General features: G+C 38.8%; 1 protein-coding gene across 1 annotated transcript; it reads right to left on the reverse strand.

Annotated features, from left to right (window-relative positions):
- Positions 1–536: 536 nt before the first annotated feature.
- On the reverse strand, positions 537–24,514 carry LOC117390385 (serine/threonine-protein phosphatase PP1-beta catalytic subunit). Its single transcript, XM_033988108.2, has 8 exons — positions 24,434–24,514; positions 17,137–17,268; positions 10,645–10,875; positions 9,927–10,031; positions 9,765–9,836; positions 5,483–5,634; positions 3,326–3,460; positions 537–2,417 (listed from the first exon to the last, which is right to left on the reverse strand). The coding sequence occupies exons 1-8, from the start codon at positions 24,483–24,485 to the stop codon at positions 2,313–2,315; spliced, it is 984 nt and encodes a 327-aa protein (XP_033843999.1). The 5' UTR covers positions 24,486–24,514; the 3' UTR covers positions 537–2,312.
- Between the last annotated feature and the right edge of the window lie 787 nt (positions 24,515–25,301).

Below are 25,301 nucleotides of genomic sequence, written 5' to 3' on the forward strand. Positions count from 1 at the left end.
TTGAACAAGGTTTACCCTTATCTATTTTAATATAATTTGATCACATTCGGCGGGCCAGAGTAATAAGCCCAAAGGGCCATGTGTGGCTCCCGGGCCGTAGTTTGCCCATATCTGGACCCAGTGTCTGAAATAAAGAGATGATGGTATCAGTTTTATATACGCAATTGTAAAAACGTGTATAAAACAAAAAAATAGATAAATGAGATGAATCAATGCAAAATATTAGACACAAGTAAATAAAAAGTCAAAACTCAAATCAAAACTTAAAAATTCAATATTTCAAAGCATTGAAATATAGGCTGGTAGTAATAGACTGTAGCCATCCACATAAATACAATTTCTAAAAAGTGACCGCAATACCTGTAACTATACCGAACTTATATAAATATCAACTTTTTAGTAAATTTCAAATTGTTTGAGCTGAAAATGTTCTCAAATCTTAATTTTAAATCAATAAGATTAAGAAAACAGATAAAGAACATATACCCATAGCTATTCTCAATGTCAAAGTAAATAAGTACACATGCCACAGTATTTGTATCCATCCATTTTATTTAACTGTAGACTTTCAAACAAACTTGTACAAATTGCAAAACAGCTTTTGGTAACACCTCATTGTAATACATTTACTCTTAAGTTTAGGAAATAAATTATGTAAATAAGAAGTAAACATTGAGAAAAGAAAAAGAAAAAAAATACAACCAAATATCTAACTCCAAGAGCAATCCAATGAAATATAGCAAAAATTAAAATCAAAAGAGGCAACAGTTCTTCAAAAAATCAACTTCCATATACATTTGGATAAAAACTGTATTTCAACACCAGGGGGCACTGTCAGTCTGATCCTGTTCCTGCTCAGCCAAGACATGCGCAGCTTAAGAAAAAATGTATAAACATATTTTTGAATTTTATAATATTTAGTGTTTATATGCAAATCATTTCAAATTACATTCGGTGCTCTAGTTGATGATTTGTCCATAAATGTACCTCAAATTCATTATCAAAATTTACAAGAATTGTGCAAAAATTGAGAAATAATATTTGAAAAATTCAGTTAATCTCGCAACTTTGGTAAGTGCCTTCTCTGTCTGTATGCAACACTGCCAGTATTTAATTTAATTTGTAATTTTACATTTTTTTCAGTTTTTTTGTAGCATCGAGTGGGGTGGTATTTGTAGTCTCTGATGTCATTTCATCCTAAATGGATCCATTTTTCACCTTTTTAGTAAAAAGTCAGGTACAGCACATTTAAAGTACTATTTTGAGAACTACTGTTAAAAGTTTATGTTTATCATCCCCTCTGCATTTGACCCATCCTTCAATGCCACTGGGGCAACCCTTTTCTACATCAAAATTCATGTTCAGGAGCTAGGATTAGCATTAGCATACATGTTCATAGATAGGGAACCCAGGGTAAACACACCTAGTAGACATGAGAAGAACATGCAACCTCCACACACTAAGGCCCAAAAAGGTCTGGGAACTGAACCCGGAACCGTCTTGCTGTGAGGTGAGAGAGAGAACCGCATTTCCACCCATAATTACATCGCCGTGCTTCTCAATCTAGCTACCTGACCCAACTTTTTGAGAAAACCTAAGAAAATTTTGCATATTGCTCAAATGTGCACCACAGACTGTAAACACCATCTCACTTGAAAACTTAAACAAAACAAAAAAAACACTGTAACTTTGATTAATTAGCTTGATTAAAAATATCAAAATTCTATATATAATTCTCTTTTTTGGATATCATTTCATTCACGCTTGTCTGTCCACATTCTTTACCAGTTAACCCTTTCAATTCCTTCTGTCCAACATGAAAAAAAAATAAAAAATAAAAAAAACAAAAAAAAAAAAAAATACATGGTTAGTGCACAACAACACGTGCACATGCAAGGGTTAAAACCTCAGAAATACATGTGGTTTTCTATACGGATTCAACATTGTACAGGAATCTCAGTCTCTATAGCTGAGAGCGATCAAGGCAAAACAATGTCATATCTATTGGATCTTTCGTTCAAAACAAAAAACAAACCAAAAAAAAAACCAAACATTCCGACTTCCTCTCAAAAGAAGTCCTTAATTTACAACACGGAACTTCAAAAATCCAAAAGTCCACCACTGTAAGATTGGTTAATAATATCAAAAATACCGACGTTAACGACAGGCAAGTAAAATGAATTACACAGCAAAATGTATGTACACGGACACATTAAGAAAAGAGCTGTCAGTGGAGTCGGGGGGAGGAGGAGGGGTTTGATAGGCCCCCTGTATCTGGGCGATGCAGGGGGGAGAGGGGAGGGGCCGGGGGTTCACCTCTTCTTGGGGGCCTGGGCGGTGCGCGGCGGGGTCACCGGTCGGCCCGAGTTGACCCCTCCGTACTGGTACTTGGCCTTCTTCTCTGACGGCTTTAAGATCTAGAGAGACAAGTGTGGTGGAGCGAGTTATCAATCAAATATGAGGAAGAGATCTGGGCTGTAAGATCGATCGAAATCACAATTTGAGTGTATGCAGTTAGACAATTGCAAAGGTAATGGCTGTAATCAGGGCAATCCTGTGTGATGTCACATGATACTTACAATGGACACTGAAGGCAGCACACAGATTAGGGATGTGCTGATCCAGTTTTTTTGGCTCCCTATCCAATACCAATTTTTAAAAATATTTGCAATTGTCGATACCGATCTTCTGATTTTTTATGATTTTACTTAATCATTTATAAAGGCACAACCTAAATTGTGTAAGTTTTCCATGGTGAATTTAGCCCCAGATGAATAAATGTATTACCAGATGTAAAAAGGCCTATTTAAAAAGAGCCCAATAATTAGTTCTAATGTTGTAATGTTTTAAACTCCTCCACATGGCAGCAGCTTCAGAACATTGTGTCATTAGGATATTAGGTGATGTTCTTTTTCTAAAGCCAGTGTTTTTCAGCATATTATTCATGTTTGAGGCCAATTCAAATGATTAAAGATGGATTCTCAAAGAGTTTGTGAACTCATAAAAATTGTATATGGCAGCCTTGCCAGCAAAATATTTTCTCACAAAGTTTAGTTACAAAAAAGTGGATTAAGTGTTTAGCTCCATTTTAATAAGACAAATCTGGCAAAATTATTAGAAATATTTCACTTACATACATTTCTGAACATGTTAGTACAGATCTAAACTACAGATTAGCAGTTTTTATTTGATCACAAAGGCTGCAACTTTTGATTTTGATTCACAGGACACAGGAGGAACATGCAAACAGACAGACAGACCCCACAGGAACTGCTCAAGCCTAAAAACAACAGTCACATATCAGCCTAGTGCCTAATTTAGTTACCTGGAAGGAGCACATGAGCGATTCATCTACGCTCATCATACCCCCCGCGTTGTCGAACTCTCCGCAGTAGTTGGGCGCGGAGAACAGGGTGACCAGCTGGCGTTTGGCAAAAAACTCGTATCCATCCTCCACAACCTGTTGGGAAATGCACAGTTGTTATTGCACTGACCAAACAAATCAATACGAGCTCAAAAACTCATCATGAACAAGGTACACAGGCAAAAAACAGTGCAGTCCAGGGTAAAAGTACACGCCTCCTCCAGCTCCATTTATAGGAGCAGGGGAGACAGTGCAGATATGTGTTGAGTAGCACTGACCATCATGTTAAATACCAAATGTTGAAACACCTAAAGGTCCCATAGCACACTATTTTGTAATCTATGTGTTAATGTTGTTTCCTCATCAAAAACATACCAGGAGTTCTTCTCTCAAACTGAAAACACTGTTCCACCTTGTGATGTCATGTGGTAATACAGCAAACACTCCACTGTGTTTTTAAAATATCTGTATGTAGCCTGTGCTTTTATGTTTTTACTACAATCAGAACTGAACCCGAGTTACCAGAACCTTACAGATAGAGGACACAAGTTTTTCTCATTCTCAGTTTATGGACGGGCCTCGTGTGAAACATCAGAACCTCCAGAATTCACTCACTGAGCTGCAGAGGCTGCACTAGCTGATTCATAATTTCCTGCAGGTGCTGGGGTTTAGAGCAGATCAGAGAGTCCTTTTGGATTGAAACCAACTGGATTTCAGCATTTAAACTGGCAACCCAAATGAGAAACTGGTGTGAGGCTCATGCTGTTTTCTGACTGGATAATCACCTTGAACCAAAACACCAAATTATAACATGAACCAATGAAATATTATGCCCATATTATTGAAAATATGGAAACATCTAAATCGTATGTACAGCCCTTTAAAAAGTGCACTATGAAAATTCTGGTGGGGCGTCTTACCTGCTTGTCTCCATGGAAACATTATTGCTTTGTCTGTAATGATCCACAATATGACATTAAACTTGTCTATATTGCATTTATTCAATCCCAGGTTTTTCTATAGCCAAAACAATACCTCAAGTAACATGCACACTTTCAGCAGGTGGTCAGGTTACATTCATGCATGTTCTGATTTGGACCTGGTTTGAGCCCAGTTTAGTCCTGATGTAGACTTGGATTGGTTCTGTTCCAGTCCTGGCTTAGTCCTGATCTAGTCCAACGTTTAGTCCCAAGTGTGTGTATGAATATCACAACAACGCAGCAACGCAAGTTCCTATCAGACTTTTTAACCAGAACAACGTCTCCAAATATTTACATAGCATTGGTTTAAACAGTAAACATTCACAGCATATTCATATCATACTCTCCATCTTAGTGAAAAGCTAGCTGCTATACAAGGTAAGGAAACGGACAAGCCATGGAGTAATGTGGTGTTGGATTCTTGCGGAGTGAGTGGGCAGAGCGCAGTCAACACAAACTGATGTGACTGACTAATCCAAAGGAGATTGCAGCCAGCTCAGTCCTTGTGTTACCAGCACTGTCAAACATTGTGCTAACTCATATCTACAGGTGGGAAATCCGTGTACTTTTTCGCATTCAGAAGATAGAATATTAATTTTAAACTGTTCATTGCTATGGCAACGGCCCTAATTTTTATCATTTAAAAAAAAATCGATATACTTTAAAATGGAGCTGAAGGACAGGCCAGGATTCTCTGGTGGGATTTGCTGTTTAACTGTCAGACTGCAGATATATTGAACTGGTTTATGGTTACTATCTCTAATTACTGGACCTATCCACATGAAACAAAAACTGGCGTAAAGCTCAACATTTTCTCTGTTAACGTAAATTAACTGAAGCGGAATTATTTTTTCACTATGATTGTTGTCAGTTGAAAGGACTTTAAACCATAAAATTGATACCTATTCTCACTGAGATGGGGCAACCTGTCAGCTAGACTATTTGCTGGTGGGGAAAAGAAGAATCCCACTTAAAATTTGCCAAATAAATAAATAAACAGGACAAAAAAAGATTGAAAAAAAAAACCCAACAATAATATCTTGGAAGACATTTATTCAAGGTTTGATTAAAACTAGTCAAAACTACCAAATCAATGCCATTCTGAATCCAAGCTATTTGAACCCCCCCTTGTTGTCACCTGGTGTGCTCTGCAGATGAGGTCGAGGTCGTGGCGGTTGAGGAACTTGCTGACCACATCTGCGCCGAAAGTGAAGGACACTCCGCGGTCGTTCTCTCCCCAGCCCTGCACGTCCTTGTCGGGGTCGGACCACAGCAGGTCACACAGCAAGCCTGAAGTAAAGTGCAAGGTTTGGAATGTTACAACCTGCTTGTCTTCCTGAGGACTTATTCCGTATAAATGCTGCTAACCCTGTAGCTTAAACTTCAACAGGATCGCACTGCTAACCATACGGACGGTTTGAATAGAGCCCTGTTTGATCGAGAGATTACTCAAACGTGCATGGATGATATCGAAAACCACTTTAGGTATGGCAGAAAGGTCCAAAATGTTGATTTAAAATACCCCCTTTTTAAGTTTAGCAGTTCACACATCTGACAAAGATGTGTTAAAATGTACTCTGTGGGTTGAAAGATATCATATTCTTTTATATATTACCACTTGCAGGCAGAATATTTGGCAAAAAGATTGATTCAGCACTTGCCTGGCCATCCAAGACTACACTCAAATATATATATAGACGAACTGCATCCCCCTGTTCAGATGTGAGTGGTTGACAAGTGGATTAGCCCATAAGAAAAACGTATGGTCTGTTCAGGTCAAAACAAAAATGGCTGCTTATGAGTTAGAAACAGAGAAACGGCACAGATTTCTGCTGAATCAACAAGCAAAGCACTAAACTCCTATGTGTCTGAGGTAAAAGATGTTCCATTTCACTCTGAATGTTACAGGGATATTCGAGAAGACTTTTCCTGCATTTGAGAGACACGTGCTACATATAATTATTTGCCGCACTTTCTGAATTCAATTAATTTAGTTGGTAGCGTTGTCAAAAGTATCGAAAATAAGATACTAATTCATATGAGAACTTGTTTCAAAACTAGATGCTATTGATACTAAAAAAGTCACATTCAAAGGACAGAAATTAGCCTTTCCTGAAAACCTTTACAATGATTTTGTGCTGTATCAGAACAAGTATAAGACACACACACTAATATACACCCATGGACCACTATGGAGCCTACCTGGATGACTGAGGGATTACACAGATATAAGGCCACATGGTAATACAAAAAAAGAACTATTATATAATGTTAAAAATCACATTCTATTGCCTAAGAAAGTATTTAATTATCACTGTCAGAAGTTTTCTGATGACTCTGCAGTGGTGGGATGCATCAGCGGTGGTGACGAGAGGGAGTACAGGACTGTAGTGGACAACTTTGTCACCTGGAGTGAAAAGAACCACCTTCAACTCAACGTGACCAAGACAAAAGAACTGGTGGTAGACCTGAGGAGGACCAAATCTGCTGTGACTCCCATTTCCATCCATGGGGTTAGTGTGGACATGGTGGAGTACAAGTACCTGGAAACGTACTTGGATAATAAACTGGACTGGAGCAGAAACGTGGACGCTGTCTACAAGAAGGGTCAGAGCCGCATCCATTTCCTGAGGAGGCTGAGGTCCTTTGACATCTGCAGGACAATGCTCAGGATGTTCTATGAGTCTATGGTGGCCAGTGCCATCATGTACGCTGTGGTCTGCTGGGGCAGCAGTCTGCGCGTGAGGGACACTAATAGACTCAATAAGATCATCAGGAAGGCTGGCCATGTTGTGGGGGAGGAGCTGGACTCTCTGACTGTTGTGTTGGACAAGAGGATGTTGGCCAAAATCAGGACTATTCTGGACTCTCCCTTCCACCCCCTCCACAAGGTGCTGGCCAATCAGAAGAGCTTGTTCAGCCACAGACTGATATTGCCATGCTGCTCCACTGAGAGACACAGGAAATCTTTCCTGTCTGTCGCCATCAAACTGTTCGATTCTTCGCTGTGACTGATCACATACAAGTACTGCAACATCCCATCTACTGTCTGTACATTGATGCAAATATGTTGTTTGTAAATATTTATAGACTCTATTTTAATTATTTATTGACCATTTCATTCTTATTGTTTTTAACACTGAACTACTATGACGCTACTTTTTCTATTTTGGGTCGGTGGCATCTGTAACGAAGAGAGTTTCCCCTCGGGGATCAATAAAAGTGATTCTGATTCCGATTGTGGTACTGAATTGGTATTGAATGGAGTTGGAAGTGTTGGTATCGTGACAACACTAAGTTCTGGTTTATCTCTCTTGGTTTAAAGTTGCTCGAGTCCTGGTTTACTTCAGAGGTTTGTCTTTAGCTGGTACATAAGCAGCAACACATTTGTCTGAGGTGGTACTTTGTGAAAGTTTGAGTCACTAGATTAAAGTAAGTCCATAAAGACATTTTATAATCCCATTAACTGATCAGGTGCAAAATCCTTTTTATTTTTTTAAAAGACCTTTTTATTACAGATCTAATAATCAAGCCAGTATTTCTCTGGTGAAGTTACAGGGCTCAGATATAGTTTATGCAAAGTAGTGAATATACTCAATATTTGGAATCAGCTCCTGGGCTCACATTTCTTTTTGCTTAGAGCCATTTCATTTAACAGACAATTTTAACAGAAAGTATCACTGCTCACCATTGACGTTCATACAAAATTCTAATTTTAGTGTTGGGAAACTTGCAAAAAAAAGTCCAAATCTAAAGCTCATTCCTGATCCAGACACTGACAGAGACTGACGTGTGTCCAGGTTTGAAGACACAATGGAGGACGATGTTCTCTATGTTCTCTATGTTCTCTATGAGAGAGCCCCAATACCAACGAAGGCACTCCAGAGCTCCTGAGGACAACATGCAGAAGTCTGCGGTTCCCGTCCTCAGGCCACTTTCTCCTCCCATAGAGCCTAGAGGTTTAGGAGGCACCTTCTCCCTCCGAGGAGAGCCTAGAGGTTTAGGAAGCACCTTCTCTCCCCAAGGAGAGCCTAGAGATTTAGGAAGCACCTTCTCCCCCCGAGGAGAGCCTAGAGATTTAGGAAGCACCTTCTCCCCCCGAGGAGACCCTAGAGGTTTAGGAATCACCTTCTCTGGAAACAGTTGGCCACAGTGAAAGCTCAACTAGATGTGTCTGGGTGAATAAGTCCCAGCAACTGAGACTGAAAACCCAGGAGAGACTGATAAATCAAAAAGACTGAGCTCAAAAAGGCTCAAAGGTCTCTTGAAAATACACAAGGTAAGCTGCAACATCAGATCACTGCTGACAAGGAGACGCATTATCTCTACAACACATCTGTGAGGGACAAACTCAACCTGAAGCACGGACGTCACGCTGAAGAAACTCCACATGAAGAAGCAGAGGAGGGTGTCCTGGCACCACAAACAGTAAAACACCTCCAAACACTGCTCTTAACCTCAAGAATAAAACCAACTAAAAGAAAAGTGTTTTGAGTCTTTAGTATTTATGTAACAAAAACAAAAATAGGTCTTATTGTTTTACAGGTCAGTTCGTTAGATCATTGGGAGTATGAGTAACCGAGAGAGTATCCAAGCACTTGGAAGAGGGTACTCAGAGTAATTTCAGAATCAAAAGGAGGTTAAACTGAATGCTTGAACATGTTCATGTTCAAGCAACACACAAAAATTGAATAGACTGTACAGCAGTTGAGCAGCTTGTAATTGTAAAGCATTTGAATAAGTAAACATTAATACTGCATTCATAGTTCATGCTAATTCATGCTTGAACTCAGTCCTCATTTTTATAATTGTAATACAATTTAAATGTCATAGTCTTTTTTGTTTAAATTGTATAGGTTCATAATAATGTAGTGTGAAGTTACATAACCCTATAATATGTAGCAACTAATACAAATAAAAGAATGTATATATACTAATTCCCTGTATACCACCTAATTAAATACTTGGCCTCCTTAAAGCTGGCCTATTCTACAAAATCAACATTTCAGAGCTTTTAACCATGTTATAGTCGTTTAAATTCTCATTTACCTTCTCAAAATTGTATTTGGAGTAATCTTTATTCTCCTTTATTCAAGATCATCATTGTACTGATCTATCCCCATTTTCACTGCCACTGCTACACACTCACTGGTCTGTACCTCGTTCTCCATTTATATTCTTAATCTGTGACACATGTAAGATTCTGGGGTTATCCATCGTAGGGGCTGACAGCTACACGTCTCTTTGTTGTGATGACATTTACGGTGACATCAGCCCCAAATGGGCACCGCCATTTGTGGAAGTCAACGGACTTGTTATTATCATGTCATTTAGATCAATATTGTGATTGCGATGTCCAAATTAACAATGATCCATGGGTGTCATAGATAGATGATTCATGTGAGCAGCCCATCAAGTACCTGTGTCTGGTACATCTGTGGGCCTCATGATCCTGCGAATCTGCTCCATGGACTGCAGATCAGGCGACAACCCTAAGACGACATTACACACGTGCATTTAGTTTCATACTTGCACTAAGAGGACATAGATTAGAGTATATGGTGAGTAAAAGTGCTCCTTACCTCCGTGGCAGCAGAAGATCTTCTCGTCGATGATGGCAGCGATGGGCAGGCAGTTGAAGCAGTCAGTGAAGGTCTTCCACAGTTTGATATTGAACCGGCGCTTACCTGCAAAACAAACAATACTGTCTATAAGATATGTCCCAGGAGTCACAACAATTTTCATTTGTTCATTCTCTAAGCAGTTTTAGGTTGAAACTTCAATAGAACACTGTTCAGTTTGTGACTTTTGTTCTTTTGCTACCTAAGGTTAAAGTTAAAATTAGGTTGAGCCCTTATCATTTCTGTAGAACAATTTGTCCTCTGCATGTAGCAGAGGCCACGCCCGGGAAGTGCCCGGAGGAATCCCACCTAGACACGGGTTGAAACATGCAAACTTCACACTCGGGGATCGAACCCAGAACCTTCTTGCTGTGAGGCCACCATGCCGCCCATAGACTGTACATGTCGCAGAGGCACGCGATTCTTGCTGTTTCAGATGCCACACGTGTGTCCTGTATTCATAGAGCTGAATGGAGACTTTATAACACTGTCACTGCAAAGGATCAATTCTACAGCTCCCACTGTGAACAGGTGACAGAGAGACTGAGAGAAAAGAAGCACTCATATGTAAAGCACAACTCAAAATATATATTCTATCTTGAATCTATGAATGAATGAATAGGAAAATGATGCAATAAACCCTGATGTAAAACTTTAGTTTTTTTTCCAAGACACTCACACTCGTCATAGAAGCCGTAGATGCGGTTGATGGAGGCGCACTCGTGGTTGCCCCGCAGGAGGAAGAAGTTCTCGGGGTACTTGATCTTGTAGGCCAGCAGCAGGCAGATGGTCTCCAGTGACTGCTTCCCCCGGTCCACGTAGTCTCCCAGGAACAGGTAGTTAGCCTCAGGGGGGAAGCCGCCGTACTCAAAGAGCCTCAGCAGGTCTGTGTACTGCCCGTGGATGTCTCCTGTGAACATGGAAGACAAAGAAGAGGGTTTTTTGAGTAGGTTTGAACAGTTAAATACAACTACAAAAATGTAAGTCAAAATGTAAAAAAAAATTATAATCAAAAATATCATTCATTCATGTGATTGATGTGACCATGCCGGCTTGTTAAAGGCTGATTTTGTCAGAATCTCAGAAGCTACGCAAGGCCAGGCCTGCTTAGTACTTGGATGGGAGACCTCTGGGAATACCAGATGCTACAGTGGAGCGTTATCCTTAGGCAAGACACTTCACCCACATTGCCTAGCATGAATGTTGTGTGTGTGTTGGTGGTGGTGTGAGAGGCCGATGGTTCAGATTGGTAGCCTTGCTTCCATCAGTCTGCCCCAGGGTAGCTGTGGCTACAATAGTATCTTACTACCACAGAATGTGGAGTGAATGACTACTGCACTGTAAAGTGCTTTGGGTATCTTGAAAAGGTGCTATACAAATCCAATGCATTATTATTTGCATAGGCCAGTCTAGACTAACCTACAATCTGAGTTTTCTCAATACGGTAGAGTACAATAATATCACATCATACAGTAGAGGTGCACACTACCTGCTTAGTGCTTACATTTCAACAGGTATTTAAATATTACTACAATGTACAAATAACTTTTCAAATATTATTCTTCTCAAACTACCATTAGCAGTTTTATATAAATTCGTGCTCTGTGGGAAATGAGCTGTTGGAGGAGGACACAGGATGTAGGTTAACACTAAAATACACCTGTAGTTTTAATTAGCAGCCCCCCGAGGGGACGATGGGGTCAGGCTTTTACTCAAGTCACATCACTTCATCCACTGACTAAGAGCCACTTCCTTTTATATCCTTGGCCCGTGTTCACAAAAGCTCGTATTTAGGCCAAGTGCCCCACACCAACATATACACGGTAAAAAAAAATGTAATGTAGCACTATAAACAGCTGTTATGTGCAAACAGAACACAAACTAAGTGAAAAGATAAGTCTTTTAAAAATGGTCAGATTTGAGACGATACAGAGATCTGATATCTGACTTGTGGCTGATAACCGATATGTGCCGATACCAATGTTCAACTTGAATAATAAAATAATTTCCTAACCAACAAGAAAATACATCCATCCATATTTTAGGTTCATAGTTCTTCTTCTAATTTAATTTTTACTCATGAGTCTGATCAAAGAGACTGAAGCACCAAAGATAAACTGGTGGGAAATTAATAGACTGGCCTATTCAAATAAAAATGCAGAGACTGGGCCAGAGAAAATATTGGCCAATACCAATACTGGAATCAATGTATCGCCCATCTGTAGTTAAAAATAAAATTCAACCAGTGTGGTGCTTTATATTGTTACTTTTTACCAATGCCATTTTGTCTAACATGTATGAGAAACAAGTGACATTGTCTGAGCCCTTATGTTTGCACTAGTAGTAAGTTTTGTGAAGTAATTTAATGTGGATAAAAAGCAGTGGCTAAGGCATTGAAATTGGTTAGCTGCAGACAGAAAAGGTAACTTTAGCTAGGGCTGTGCTCGCCTGGAATCAAGAATACACACTTGAATAATTTATGAAGATGTGAGTCTGGTCGTGATTGACAGGTGGATTAGCCAATGGTTTGTAAATCGTAGGTGACCAAAGAGCTACTTCGTTTCACATGTATCATTGAAAAAACGGATCTGATGCACAAACACATTTGACCGGGCTTGAGATGCAACAGAGGATATGGGACTGTTATCAATCTGTATAAAGAAAATACAGGGATATATCAGTCTGGATTTGTCAGGCACAAGCTGATCTGAATCTGATTTTAATTATGACTCTATTCAATTACAAAAATATTTTAATCAAAAACAAATGAGAAATGCTTGTTCAAAATTACATTCACTCATTCTGCCTCTCAAAACCTGTAGGAAAGACACTATTCTAATCAACACAAAACAGTGACACAAAATGTTACTCTTACCCTTATAAAATATACTATGTGCATGCTTTTTGTAATTGTTGAAATAACTTCAATTATGAGCCAAATAATAATAATGTTTTTCCCATAATCAAGCAGTCCTATCTTGAGCTCTGAAATCTTGAGTTTGTTAGTGATGGTACACAAGTGTTTAGTCCCAACTGTCTTTTATACATAGTGTATCATTTTTGCTACATTGTTTTATTCTATTCCAATGAACGTGTTTAAACTTTAAAAAATCAAGTCACTTTGGGCCAAAACAGTATCCTTGTTAGTGTGTTTGTTTACACAGGGAGCGGCATTCTAACACTTATCATTGGAAGTGCAGGCGGGAAGCATATGATTACAGAGGTTATGGAGGCAACGGCACAGCTATTCTGAGATTTAACTCCTCTGGCATATCTGCGCTTTATTTAAGGGTTGGGAATCTGGAAACACTTCTAGTATTGCTAAAGGCCAAGCATGGCATTGAGTACCAAGAAGTGTTCAGGGCGTGTTTGCCTCAATAAGTTGTGTGTTCAAATGATTAAAAGAATTTAGGTGAAGGGCATCTTTTTATGGATAATATCTCTCTAATTACTGGGCCTATCCACATGAAATGCGGACTGGTAGAAAGTTCAAGGACAACTCTGTCAGCACAAATTAACTAAGGTGATTTTTATTCAAATGTTTTATCATCAAGCAGTATTGGCAATTGATTTTTAAAATTGATCAGATTAATCCCATTTTTGAAATAACATAAATCATGAGCCATACGTTCCCAAAAAACAAGGTCAAGGCCCTTCAATGCTGTTGTAGCTAGCTGACAGATGTAAGCGGCGAGGGTTGGTCAGATGTCTTCCAGGGTTCTATAGTTGGGTGACATTTCTGGCCCATTTTACTAGTTTTACCAGATTCTGTCAAGGCAACAAGTGGTGGTGTGAATATTGTCAGCCAAAATCACTTTTAGTTAACTCTGGCAACTTTGCTTCTCTCAAATAGTCCCTTGCCCTTAAAAGCAATAACATTCCCTTTGCTCCCTCTGACATTGTGATCATCAGCTCTAGAGCATAACCCTTACCTATTGTACTTAACCTGAAAACCCTGCTAAAATGGGTCAGCGAGGAAGCGGTGGAGAGAGCGGTGACATTAGCTAGCCTAGCACGTGGGCGCACAACCTGACCTGTGGATGCGGTGAATTATTGACGCTGTGGTATTGCTGTGTCTTCACTGTGAGCGAACGTGCTAGAAATGTCTGTCATTAAGGGGTTAAAGACAAGTAATCAACCAAAGGTTACAAGCGCATTAAACAGAGGAGGAAAGTAGACACATGTACTTAGGCAAAGACTACCAGTTGTGGAGTAGTGTGGACACGATACAAAAATTTCAAACTCGATTTTGATACTAAGGAATAGCCTCAATACACAATATAGATTTTGATACCACTATCGTAATGAAAAACTTTAGGATGTGATTTTAAACAAATTTTGCCCGGATGGTTGCATCACAGGTAAAACATCTGTGCTTCTCCTGTGCAGTTTAAGTCCATAAACCTTCACTGGACTCATTCTGTGATCAAACTGTATTCACAATGAATGCACACCTCTTTTAGCATACCATTCACTTTACTCACGGTCTTCACTTTCTAAATTCCTGTTGCTAAGAGCAGAGTGAGCACCAACGCAAAATGTTTCTTTGAAAACAGAGGTATTAAGTATGTTTTCATTTCATTTTAAATTAGAAAATGTGAAATACTAATTCCAAGGTGATTAAAAGCATGTTTAAAAGGAAATTAAAGCCACAAAAATGCATAATATGTGTTCTTGATGATATTCCACATTTAGTATGACTTTAAAATGAAATTAAAATGAAAGTGCTCCATCTGGCAGCAGTTGTGTTTGCTGATTGAACATTAAGGAGCATGTGGTGTTGAGCATGGGGAGCTACGTGTCTGTGCCTGTGAACAGCTCTTTACTCTTCATCAGTTTGTTTTTAAAGGTGAAGCACTGAGTCACGCTCACACCACACGCGCACTTTAATGTGGGCTAAAGACCACGGCTCATTCTGTTAGTTTACATGAATACACCAAAAACAAAACAAGAGCAAAACATGACGCAGTTAGGATCAGCATGTTGTTGAATAAACTGCTGACAGTCTGACAGGTGAAGAGAAGAGGCATGAGGCTGGAGTTTATTTACCATCAGTGCAGGATGCAGCACCTAGATACATGAACTCTGAGGGAATTATGGCAGTGTTGTCCATTTCAGTCTAGTACAGTCCAGTCTGGCTATGCTTCCATTGTAGGGAGTATTATACCTCTGAGGACAGACGGAAGCTAACTTAGTGGTTACTTTTTAAATCTGCAGAGCTGCAGGGTGAAGTAATGACTTTTCTTTCATACAATTGCTTTACTTAAATGGCTAAATTGCATTGTTTTTCTGTGGCAGAGATTAGCAGGTAGGAAATATCAGCATTAACAGTACATCTACTACAGAGTAGCTGTTAGCATTGCTTCATGCTAGCCATTTAGCTTCTCTGCAGACTTTAATAAGATAAACTACAGCCCACACGCCTGGGCTAGTTTAGAATAGTTTTAAAGTGGATTTTCTAATGCTTAACATGAAGCTGTCACAATCTCGGACAGGAGAAAAAAGTTTGTGCTACAAGATAACACAGTGTCATGACTGAAAACTCAAAAGTAACGTAAAGCCTAAGACAAATCCTGAACAGAGAGATATTCCTGTGGGACACTGTAGCAGACGGCTGCTGCTGCTGCCCACTGTCACAGAGTGTTCTGCTGCAGTGAAAGGAGGGAGGAGGCAGGAGAATACACTTAAAATTCAGATTATTGGCATGTCTGACTTGATTCAGAATCATTTGATTAGAATTGATGATGCATCTAAAAAATATATTATTTTTCCCACCTCCTAACAGCCAAGTTGTATTTAATGCATCTTTGTTACACCTAGATACTTTCAAAAAACTATTTCTACCATATGAAATACTTTGTGTTTTTAAGATATATTGATTTTCACACAATATCGATCATTGTGATCATTGTGTGCCAATATGGCAATACTGATATCTTTAGAATTTCTTCATGCAGGCCTAGTTGGTACCAACCCTTCATACTGTTGCTTTGTCCTTTGATAATGCCTTTCATCCACCTTGACTGTACAAATGTGTTTAGTCAGCACATAATGGACACCATTATTTTTAGTCAGTCAAATGTAAACACTTCTAGGGTTGGGACTCCAAACCACATGCTTTTACTGACAGAGGATTGGCTGTAGAACACCCACGCTGATCGCTGACCAATGTGATTCATCGCACAGTCCTTTATCCAAACAAGGTGGCGGCTTTGATATTATTTACTTTCAAGAGTCGTCTCAGTAGCATGGTATGGTATTGTTTGTGTATGGGGAGACAGCAGGCTCAGGCTAGCACAGTGAGTTGATTATAGCAGTACATGCCCAGCCCAGCCCCTGAGATCCAATGTGATTACATAAGAACAGGCAGATACAGACAGCAGCTCCAGAGCACAGAGCTGCTGCTGGGGCGTGCAGGCCGGGCAGTGTGCTGTAGTGGGAGGGAGCTATTGCAATCATCACCCCTACACACAAATGTATTTGTGAGATTTGAGTTCAGACTGTTACTGGTCAGATTACATTTTTTATTTTAAACATTTAGTGGTAGATTTTATGTTATTGTCTATAATAAATAATACGTATTTTTTTATTGTTATTAGTTATTTTGTTTTAGGATTGTCATTGATGTTGGTGTTCCTCTGTTATGGGGACAGAGCCAGTATTTTGTAACTTTACTTCCAGTGTTCAACTAGTGGTATTTTACTGGTTTTGAAGATAGAAGAGAGTGTGATTGAGGATATCATGTATATTGTCTGTAATATATTTAAGTAAAAGCTGAAAAATAGGAGATTAAAAAAATGTATGAATTGATTTCAATTCAACCTAAGCAAAGTGTGGGGGCACCATTGTTCTTAATCTTAGGGTGACAGCTGATATGGTAGAACAGATGTCATTGGTGATTCAATCCCAGCTACTACTTGGCTGGTCTTTTAGATGTACTCTTATCGGTACAGTTACAGAAAAATAAAAGGCTTAATAATTAATTATAATTACTAATAATGATTACTAATAATATTAGATCATTTATTTCTTTACTCTGAAACATTTACAGTTGAGTTTCAGGAGTTTTAGCAAGACTTCTCAGCAGGCCTATTGACCCAGTGGACCACTAAGACTCCGGTGCTGTTATGATGCCGGGCTCTGATTCCCATCTCTAGTGGAGAGTACTGACCGCAGATCTTGAGTGGAGCCTCCAGCTCCAGGAGGATGGGCTGGCTCAGGAAGATCTCCCTGGACTTGATGCACAAGCCCCGGACCTCCGCCTCCGTCATCTGCACAATCTTCCCCGGGCGACATCCCCGCACTGCAACACAACCACCAGTAATACAATTACATGTCAGTTTCAAACCAAGATGAAAATATATCCCATTGTGTGTGTATTCTGACCTGGTAGTGCACTCATATGGACAGGTTTTTATTATGAATGTGTTACACACCATTGAATGTGTTAATGATGCAAAAGGAGGAAACAATGATCTGTGTAAAGAATTTTCAGATCTCAAAACAGCTTTAGAAACATATCTTATCCTCAGACATTTGCTAGTACTTACGATCTAAAAACACAATTTATCATCCCAGCTTACAGGACAGATTGTTGACAATTTCAGCAAAAGCAAAAAAAAAAAAAAAAGGCTTGGATAATTACAGCAATTTATGTGCACTTTAATTGATGGAAATGTAACTTTTGAGGGATTATACAATTATACAAGCGATGTTAGTCAAACTCACTGTCTCCAAAACTGTAAGGCATCCAATTAATGCAAATAAGACATAATTTTTCATGATTTTATTATTTTCAGATTGAAGACCCAACTTCTAAAGACCATCTTTTTTTAAGGTACAGTATGTAACTTTTTGAAGTGGTACGTCATCTGCAGTATTAGATGGAAATAGTTATTAAATAGTTAATATTTTAGTCTATTTTTGTCTCAAATTTACATATTTTTAATTTTCATAGTGGTATTGAAATTTGTATTATTTTTTACAATAGAATACAATTTTCAAAAAGCTCCCAAAAGCTTTCAAAAACTCTCAAAACTATTACATATCTCTGTATCTGAGCCAAACTGCACTCACAAGACTACACCTGCAGGGGGAGTTCATGGAAAAACAACTATTTATGCAGAAAAAAACTACTAGGAAACTATGTATTATGTACTATGTATTTTTTTTTAATCTGACTTTTAACATATAAATACCAAAAAATACCAAATCTTCCACTAACTCACTCACTGACACACTTCTGCTTTCTGCTGTTGTCTCACTACAATTACTCGACTTATATAAATTTTGGTCGGCTCAGACTCTATAAACCGATTAATTAATGTGTACAGGTGGGTTAAAAAGTAACTGAAATCTGCTTTAGCTGTAGCAGCAAAGTCTCTTCTGCTTCTCACCATAGTTTCAAAGCAAAATTGTGATGTCTGGCAACGAAGCCTAACCATAGACATGATTGCATAACTAAAGGTCTTTCTTTAGGCACAAAGGACCAGGGCTGCATTTCCAAGTCGGGCCATGACATCATCAAATGTGGATACTGTAACGCAGCCGTGAACAAATCCACAAGCCATTTATGGAATTATGTAATAACCAACCATTTGATTGTGCCTTAAGGCTGGACGCCCACAACGCACTCCCTCTCAGCAAGAACCTTCACCATCGATATCGCGAAAAAAAAAAATCTATGACAACAACACAAAGTTCTCCATTTTACAAAAGTGTGATTGTTTTTTGAAAGTGAAGACAGATTGTATTAGTATTGTTGCGATTCTAAGATTTCAAACTCGGGATTGATACTAAGGAACAGGGATGGGACAGTAAACTATAATATTGTTCATTGCGATAAAAATTTTGCCAATAATCATTCATGGGAGTCTTTATATAATCGTGAGAATTACCAACAACCGCTATTATATCTCCACTTCCTACTGTTTTCGTCTAGGTCACTGTTGTTTTTACTTAATATCAAAGTACAATACTATAGATCCTCTCAGTCTTTAACTCAGTTTAAGACCAGACTGAAAACCCACCTCTTCTCCCTGGTATTTAATACTAGCTACACAGAATATCTTGGTGTTTTATTGTTCTTTGCCTATGTATCATGCTATCTGTATATTTGTTTTTTGCTGACTTTTACGTAAAGCATGTGAAGGTCGGCTGAAGTAATTTTAAATGTGCTATAGAAAAAAAAAATTGAATTGAATATAAAAGTTGTGTAATATAGAACCATAATCACAATTTCTTTGTCCATCATAACCATAACACCAAATTTCAATATCATGCCATGCCTACTGAGAAATAGGTCCGATAATAAAAAAAACAATCTTTCTTTAGACAACAGAATGTGATTTTCAATATTAAATGGTAGCACTTTCTTTTACGATATATTTCCATGTGGCCTTATATCTGTGTAATCCCTCAGTTATCCAGATAGGTTCCATAGTGGTCCATGGACGTATACTAGTCTGTGTGGTCTGGTACTTCTGATATAGCTCAAGATCATTCTAAAGCTATTGAAGAAAGCTTCATTTCTGTCCTGTGAATGGGATTTTTTCTAGTTTCGATACTAAAGGCAAGTGCATTTTTTGTTTTAAATGAACAAAACTTCAGCTGCTCAAAAGTCCTTTACATAAAGTCACCGTAAACAATTATATTCAAATATCCCAATAACATCGTCACACAAAACATAGCCTAGTTATGGAATATTGCAATTAAAATGTGGTTGTACAGCTTTATAATGTTTCTGCCGTAGCGTATGGGTCATATTAATCTGCAAAATTAAAAGCTTGAGTACCTTTAGTGACTTGGATACGGGGCCTATAGAAACCCAAGTCCCCTTACAGCAAACCGGCTCCTCATATAGAATAGAAGAATGAGCTGGCAGCACGAGTACCATCTGTCCACGCTATGGTCCACTGAGAGACTCATGATAAACTGAAACAATTCACCGATTTCATTAACATAGAATACTTGCAAAAAAAAATAAATCACAATTATAGTTTTGGAGATATTAAGAAACTAGAATATCGAGTATATCAACAAGTGATCAATTAATCAAAACTAATCAGATATTGAGATAATTGTCGGCTAATTTAGTAATCGAATAATCATTATCTGTCTAACCATGTCTGAAGAGGTTTTAGATGTCATCGTTGCATGTTTGAGTATTTTAATTATCTCCCCCGGGCCCTATTTATACAGCTGATGTCATCAACATTCCTGGGAGATGTGATGATGCCTGTACGCACTGCTCTATCTGAGGCTTGTTGGACTTTAATCTCAGTTTTAACACAATCTGACCAGAAAGAACTGACATAGTTGGAACTACAACAGGTGGTGATTTGTTAAAGTCCATCTCAAATAACATTACAGTCATAAGCGATCTAGCATTAGCCAACAAATTTTTCAGTTTGTCATCAACACCTTTTTTCCCTATATAGGACCGTGTACTGATCACAAAATGTGTTTAAATCCATTATGTATTTTTCGTGACACTGTTTACTAATGTGTGCATTGTGTCTCCATGGTAACTGCTAAAACATTCCACCCGAGACATGCATGTAGAACATCCCCAGTGTCATTGGAAAGTATTTATTCGAACCCTCCTTACAATTAGCTGTAAGATTCTGTGCAATGCTCAGCCCACAAACTGAAGTGACCCATGCTCCCACATGACAATCCTCCATAAATGCACAAAACCATGATACAAAACTGTACACAGCAACTTCACAAACCTGATGTCATGTGCAGTAGTTTCATTAACAGAATGCACACTGACTGTGTTGTGATAGCACTCTGAAAGGGGGTAACTCGGTGCGGGGAGCAAAGGGAACTTAGAGCATCAAAAAAAAAGTGAAGCTTATTAAAAACGTTAATACGTTTTGGTGAATTTAGCATTTTCAAAGCAATAAAAGGAAACACGGCGATCTAAATAGGTTATATTGCAATTAATACCCCATAGAACTAAAATACCCCCTCTTAAAGTTCTAATGAAGTTTACAAATTAACATTGCACTTGTTAATCTGTTCCAACAGACAGATGTGATGCACTGAGGAGAAAATGAGAATGACACATGGGCGCACACACTGGGGAAGAGCAGAAAAATATTGGTGCTAAATATTGGCAAAATTTTCAATATTGGACTGATACTAATATCTGGAGAAATTCATTGACATTATACATACTGACGATAACTAGACTTGACTAGGAATAGTTTCTCAGTTAAGCATTCATTATTGATAAAAGGCCAACAAGTGGATACAATTTTACACTGCATGACCGCTATTTTTCAGAGTCCATATTATACCATTTTCTGATCTATTCTATAATGTTGTTTCCTCATCAAAACATACCTGGAGTTGTGTTTTGCTTCATTCACACATTTAACACAAAAACCCTGCATATTTAGGCTGAGTTCTTCTCTCAAACTGAAAACACTTTGTGATGTCACTGGGTAATACAAGAATCCAGGAATATAAGGATAATGCAAGTAATCCAGGCTCTCTACTGAATTAAAGGTAAAAGATAGCTGTTAACTTGAGAACTACACATAACACTTCATGACATCACAAGGTGGAACAAAGCATTTTGGGCTTTGGAGATGTAGACAGACTAATAATAAAGGGTTACTCAAACAAAACAACTTCAGGTATGTTTTTGATGAGGAAACAAAATTATAACATGGCTTAAAGCTCTCAAGAGTCAATTTTGCGTAATATAGGAGCTATAATGTCAAAATATTATATAGCAGAAGTCAACATTCACTACACAGCCCTATAATCATGTTAACATTTGTTTTTGCTAACCATACTGTAACTTAAGTCGATAAGAATTCATCCATATCTGAGTCACACGTAACCAGTGGAGTCTCTGCCAAGGACAAGTGTAATGTCTTTGTGGTCTGGTGTGAGTGTGACTCAAGAATCTCTGAAGGTAGGTTACCATGCTGCCGCTCCTCCTCCTCCTCCTCCTCCTCCTCCTCCTCCTCCAACAACAAAATCTCCTGTCTTCTGCATAAAAATTGCTAACCCAGTAGTTTAGATCTGTACAAGCATGTTCTTAAATGTGATTCTTGTATTAGTTTATCAGTTTGCATTTCAGGCTTTTTTGTCAATTCTTCTGGATGCGTTTAAAATGTGAACCTTGAGCAGAATGCTACTATTAAAATACAAATTGCAATTAGATATTTAGTCATTCAGCCTTTAATTACAACATGTCAGTCAAGCAAGAAATCAGCACCATATGTCCAAAAGAAAACCAATATAAGTGATCAACTAAAACATAATCGAATCAACACAGAACATGCTTAGAAACTACCTAAACTATAGGGTAGCAGTTTTTATGCAGAATAAGACAGGATATTTTGTTGTCTGTGGAGGAAATGATGGTACTGTACTTCAAAAATTGCAGCCTTTGTGGTTTGCTAATTGCATCCATACAATCTGCAGTTTTGATTTGATTGGGATTAATCTGGTAGCCATAATAGAATAACAAATCAAACTGGGGCGTATAACTAATCACCATCAGATAATCAGGGGGGAAAGTAGTCAACTATAAATACTCACGTTACTGTCATTAAGTAGATTTTTTTTTGGGTAATTGTAATATTTTTTGTATATTTTAAATTAAAAAGATTTTATATAACTAATTTTAATAAGTACAGCGACGCTTACCAACCGGGGGGTAAGGGGACACCTGTGGGTCTGAAAGCACTCAGGGAGTACTTGGAATGATTTCATATTTACAAAAAAGGTAATACTGAATAACATTTGAATATAAAATGTACTTTGAAGGGCAAGTACACAGTTTTTGTAGGATGATTTGGATCATTATCGTAAAAACTAGAAAATACAATAGTAACAGTCGATAAATACATTAGTAAATGGATTCATACTTCATACTAAAAAAAATCCCCATTAACTGGGCTCGGGTTTACTCAAAGCTTTAGACAAAGCTTAGGGGGTGATCAAGACAAAAAAGTTGGGAACCATTGGAGTACAACACTGTACAGTCAATTAACTTTTACTTGAGTACAATTTTGGCAGCTCAGGAATTGGCCCTGTGCGCCGTCAGAGGAGATTTCCAGTGAGACGACAACAGCCATGCCAACTTTCAATACAAGCAACTAAAATGACACATTTTTAGCTTCACCTTTCTAATCATTAGATTTTAGTTAGTAATACAGACAGTCACTTAATCAAACAGTGAGCTTGTTTCAGGGCTAGTTTATGTGAAGCGGCTGTGCCAGCTAGGAACCCGTCTCACCTGTGACCTGTGTGTTAGGAACAGGAATAACAGGACTATTTCACATGTGTGGAGGAACATGTGGCTGCTCTGGACCTGCTCCACTTCAGGGAAATACAGGATGTTTCTTCAGGAAAGACGTGGTTTTGGTTTACATCTGTGAGAGGTGAGTGTGAGCGCGCTGTTCTAATGCAGGGCTGTATTTAAGAGGACATGTGTGACACATGAGGGTATATTATAAGTGCACCTGTCTGACCAGTGCACCTGTCTGACCAGTGCACCTGTCTGACCAGTGCACCTGTCTGACCAGTGCACCTGTCTGACCAGTGCACCTGTCTGACCAGTGCACCTGTCTGACCAGTGCACCTGTCTGACCAGTGCACCTGTCTTTCTTAGTATCGCTTCACGAAGGTACATTTTGTGTAGTAAATGCATTACACATCTGCAGAGCTGTCATATGGTTTCTAGATGCATAATGATAATTCCAAAGATAACAACAGTACTGAAGGCTCAGCTGCGAAAATGAGGTGTAGGAGGAGGACAAATCTGTGAAGAAACAAGTAGCCCGCTGACACTGGCCCTGTTTGTACAGTGTCAAATACAGTCCAACATATGCAAACATTAATAAACTATAGTTCTAGGCTTGTTTAATTTGGCAGGCTCGGATAATATATGTATTTAATATGTCAGCAAAAAAATGACAATGTAGTTTGTATAAAAAGTGGCGTTATTAAATCATTATCGACTATCCATGAACATATCTGCACGCTACTGCAATCTTGCTAGTGACAAAACATGTGATGATGCGTTTAACCTCGATCTAAAATGACAGCTCCCCGCCCCTCTCACTCATCCACACTTCTAAATAATCAAAGAAATGGGGATCCCTCATACGTAGTAGAGCCAATCCCCCAGACCAGAGCAGCCCGAGCAGCCCAACTGTTACCCACACCATAGTGACACATTTCCCCGGAGGAATGTTGCATCTGAGCGCGAAAGCTGTGGGCGTTGACCGCTGACACTGTTTATAAACACGGCCGGAGGAGCTAGCGGTCCCGTTAGCCACAGTTAGCCGGGTGCGCTACCACGGGCTAATGCTAACCGTACTACGAGCTCTTTCAGCGGGTGTGTTAGCAAAGCCAGCGCGGTCCTACACGCACCACACGGCCGTAGTGAACAGTCACCCGTGTATCTATGCAAAATTAGAGAGAGTAAATTAATTCACCTTCCAAGAGCCGAGAGATAAGGCTGTCCACGTTCAGTTCGCCCTCCGCCATCTTCACACTGTTGGTACTGAGCAGCGGCAGTGTACACAGGGAGGCGACAGGGGGCGCTGTTTCACGGAGCAGAGCAGAGATCACGTGTGTTTGTCTGTTTTCAAAGCCGAGGTCAGCTTTATGGTGAAATGTAACTTTTATTTTAGTATTAACGGGACTGTATGTAAGATTTTGATGACCTGACCTGTCTGTGTCCCCAGATGTGAAGTAAACATGTTCAAATCAAATATAGCTTTTACTGTACAACTGTAATGCTGATTTATTCTTAATTACAAAAACATTGGGCATGATGGACAAGTTATTTGTTATAATTTGTTGTTTTGATTCTGAAGATGATATGATACAGGATCAGAAAGCAGAATGAGTCCCAGAGTTTCACATTTGAGTTGACAGTTTCAATGCTGAAATCCATTAAAACTAAAGGACTCTCTGATCTGAATCAGAGAGTCCTTGCACCTGCAGCCAATCATTATCCATGCACCGTCACTAGAAACATTTGGGTAATTTCAGCCCTGGAACTGCAAATCTCTACTTAAGAAAAGGTAAAAGGTAGCTGTTAACTTTAAAACTACTTTGTGACATCATAAGGTGGAACAGAACATTTTGTGCTTTGGAGATGTAGACAGAATAATAATAAAGGGTTACTAAAAGGGTTCTTTCTGATCTGAATCGTCACTACCCAACACCTGCAGCCATAGTCATAAATCAGTATCTCTGCTGCTGCAGTACATGCTGTACACTTGTATGTGTCTCTATCTGCAGGTTAAGGCACTGCCAACCCAGGTTCAGTTGTGATTTTTGCTTCTTAATGTAGAG

The sequence above is a fragment of the Periophthalmus magnuspinnatus genome, chromosome 22, assembly GCF_009829125.3.
Source record: "Periophthalmus magnuspinnatus isolate fPerMag1 chromosome 22, fPerMag1.2.pri, whole genome shotgun sequence".
Taxonomy (NCBI): Eukaryota; Metazoa; Chordata; class Actinopteri; order Gobiiformes; family Gobiidae; genus Periophthalmus; species Periophthalmus magnuspinnatus.

Bases quoted from the DNA above. Each gene is read 5' to 3' on its own strand.
- LOC117390385 (XM_033988108.2), bottom strand. From the start codon at position 24,485: ATGGCGGAGGGCGAACTGAACGTGGACAGCCTTATCTCTCGGCTCTTG. The intron at 10,876-17,136 runs GTCAGTACTCTC...CCATGTTCACAG, and splicing joins GGCTCCACTCAAGATCTGCG to GAGACATCCACGGGCAGTAC. The intron at 3,461-5,482 runs GTGACAACAAGG...ATTTCCCAACAG, and splicing joins TCATCTGCAGAGCACACCAG to GTTGTGGAGGATGGATACGA.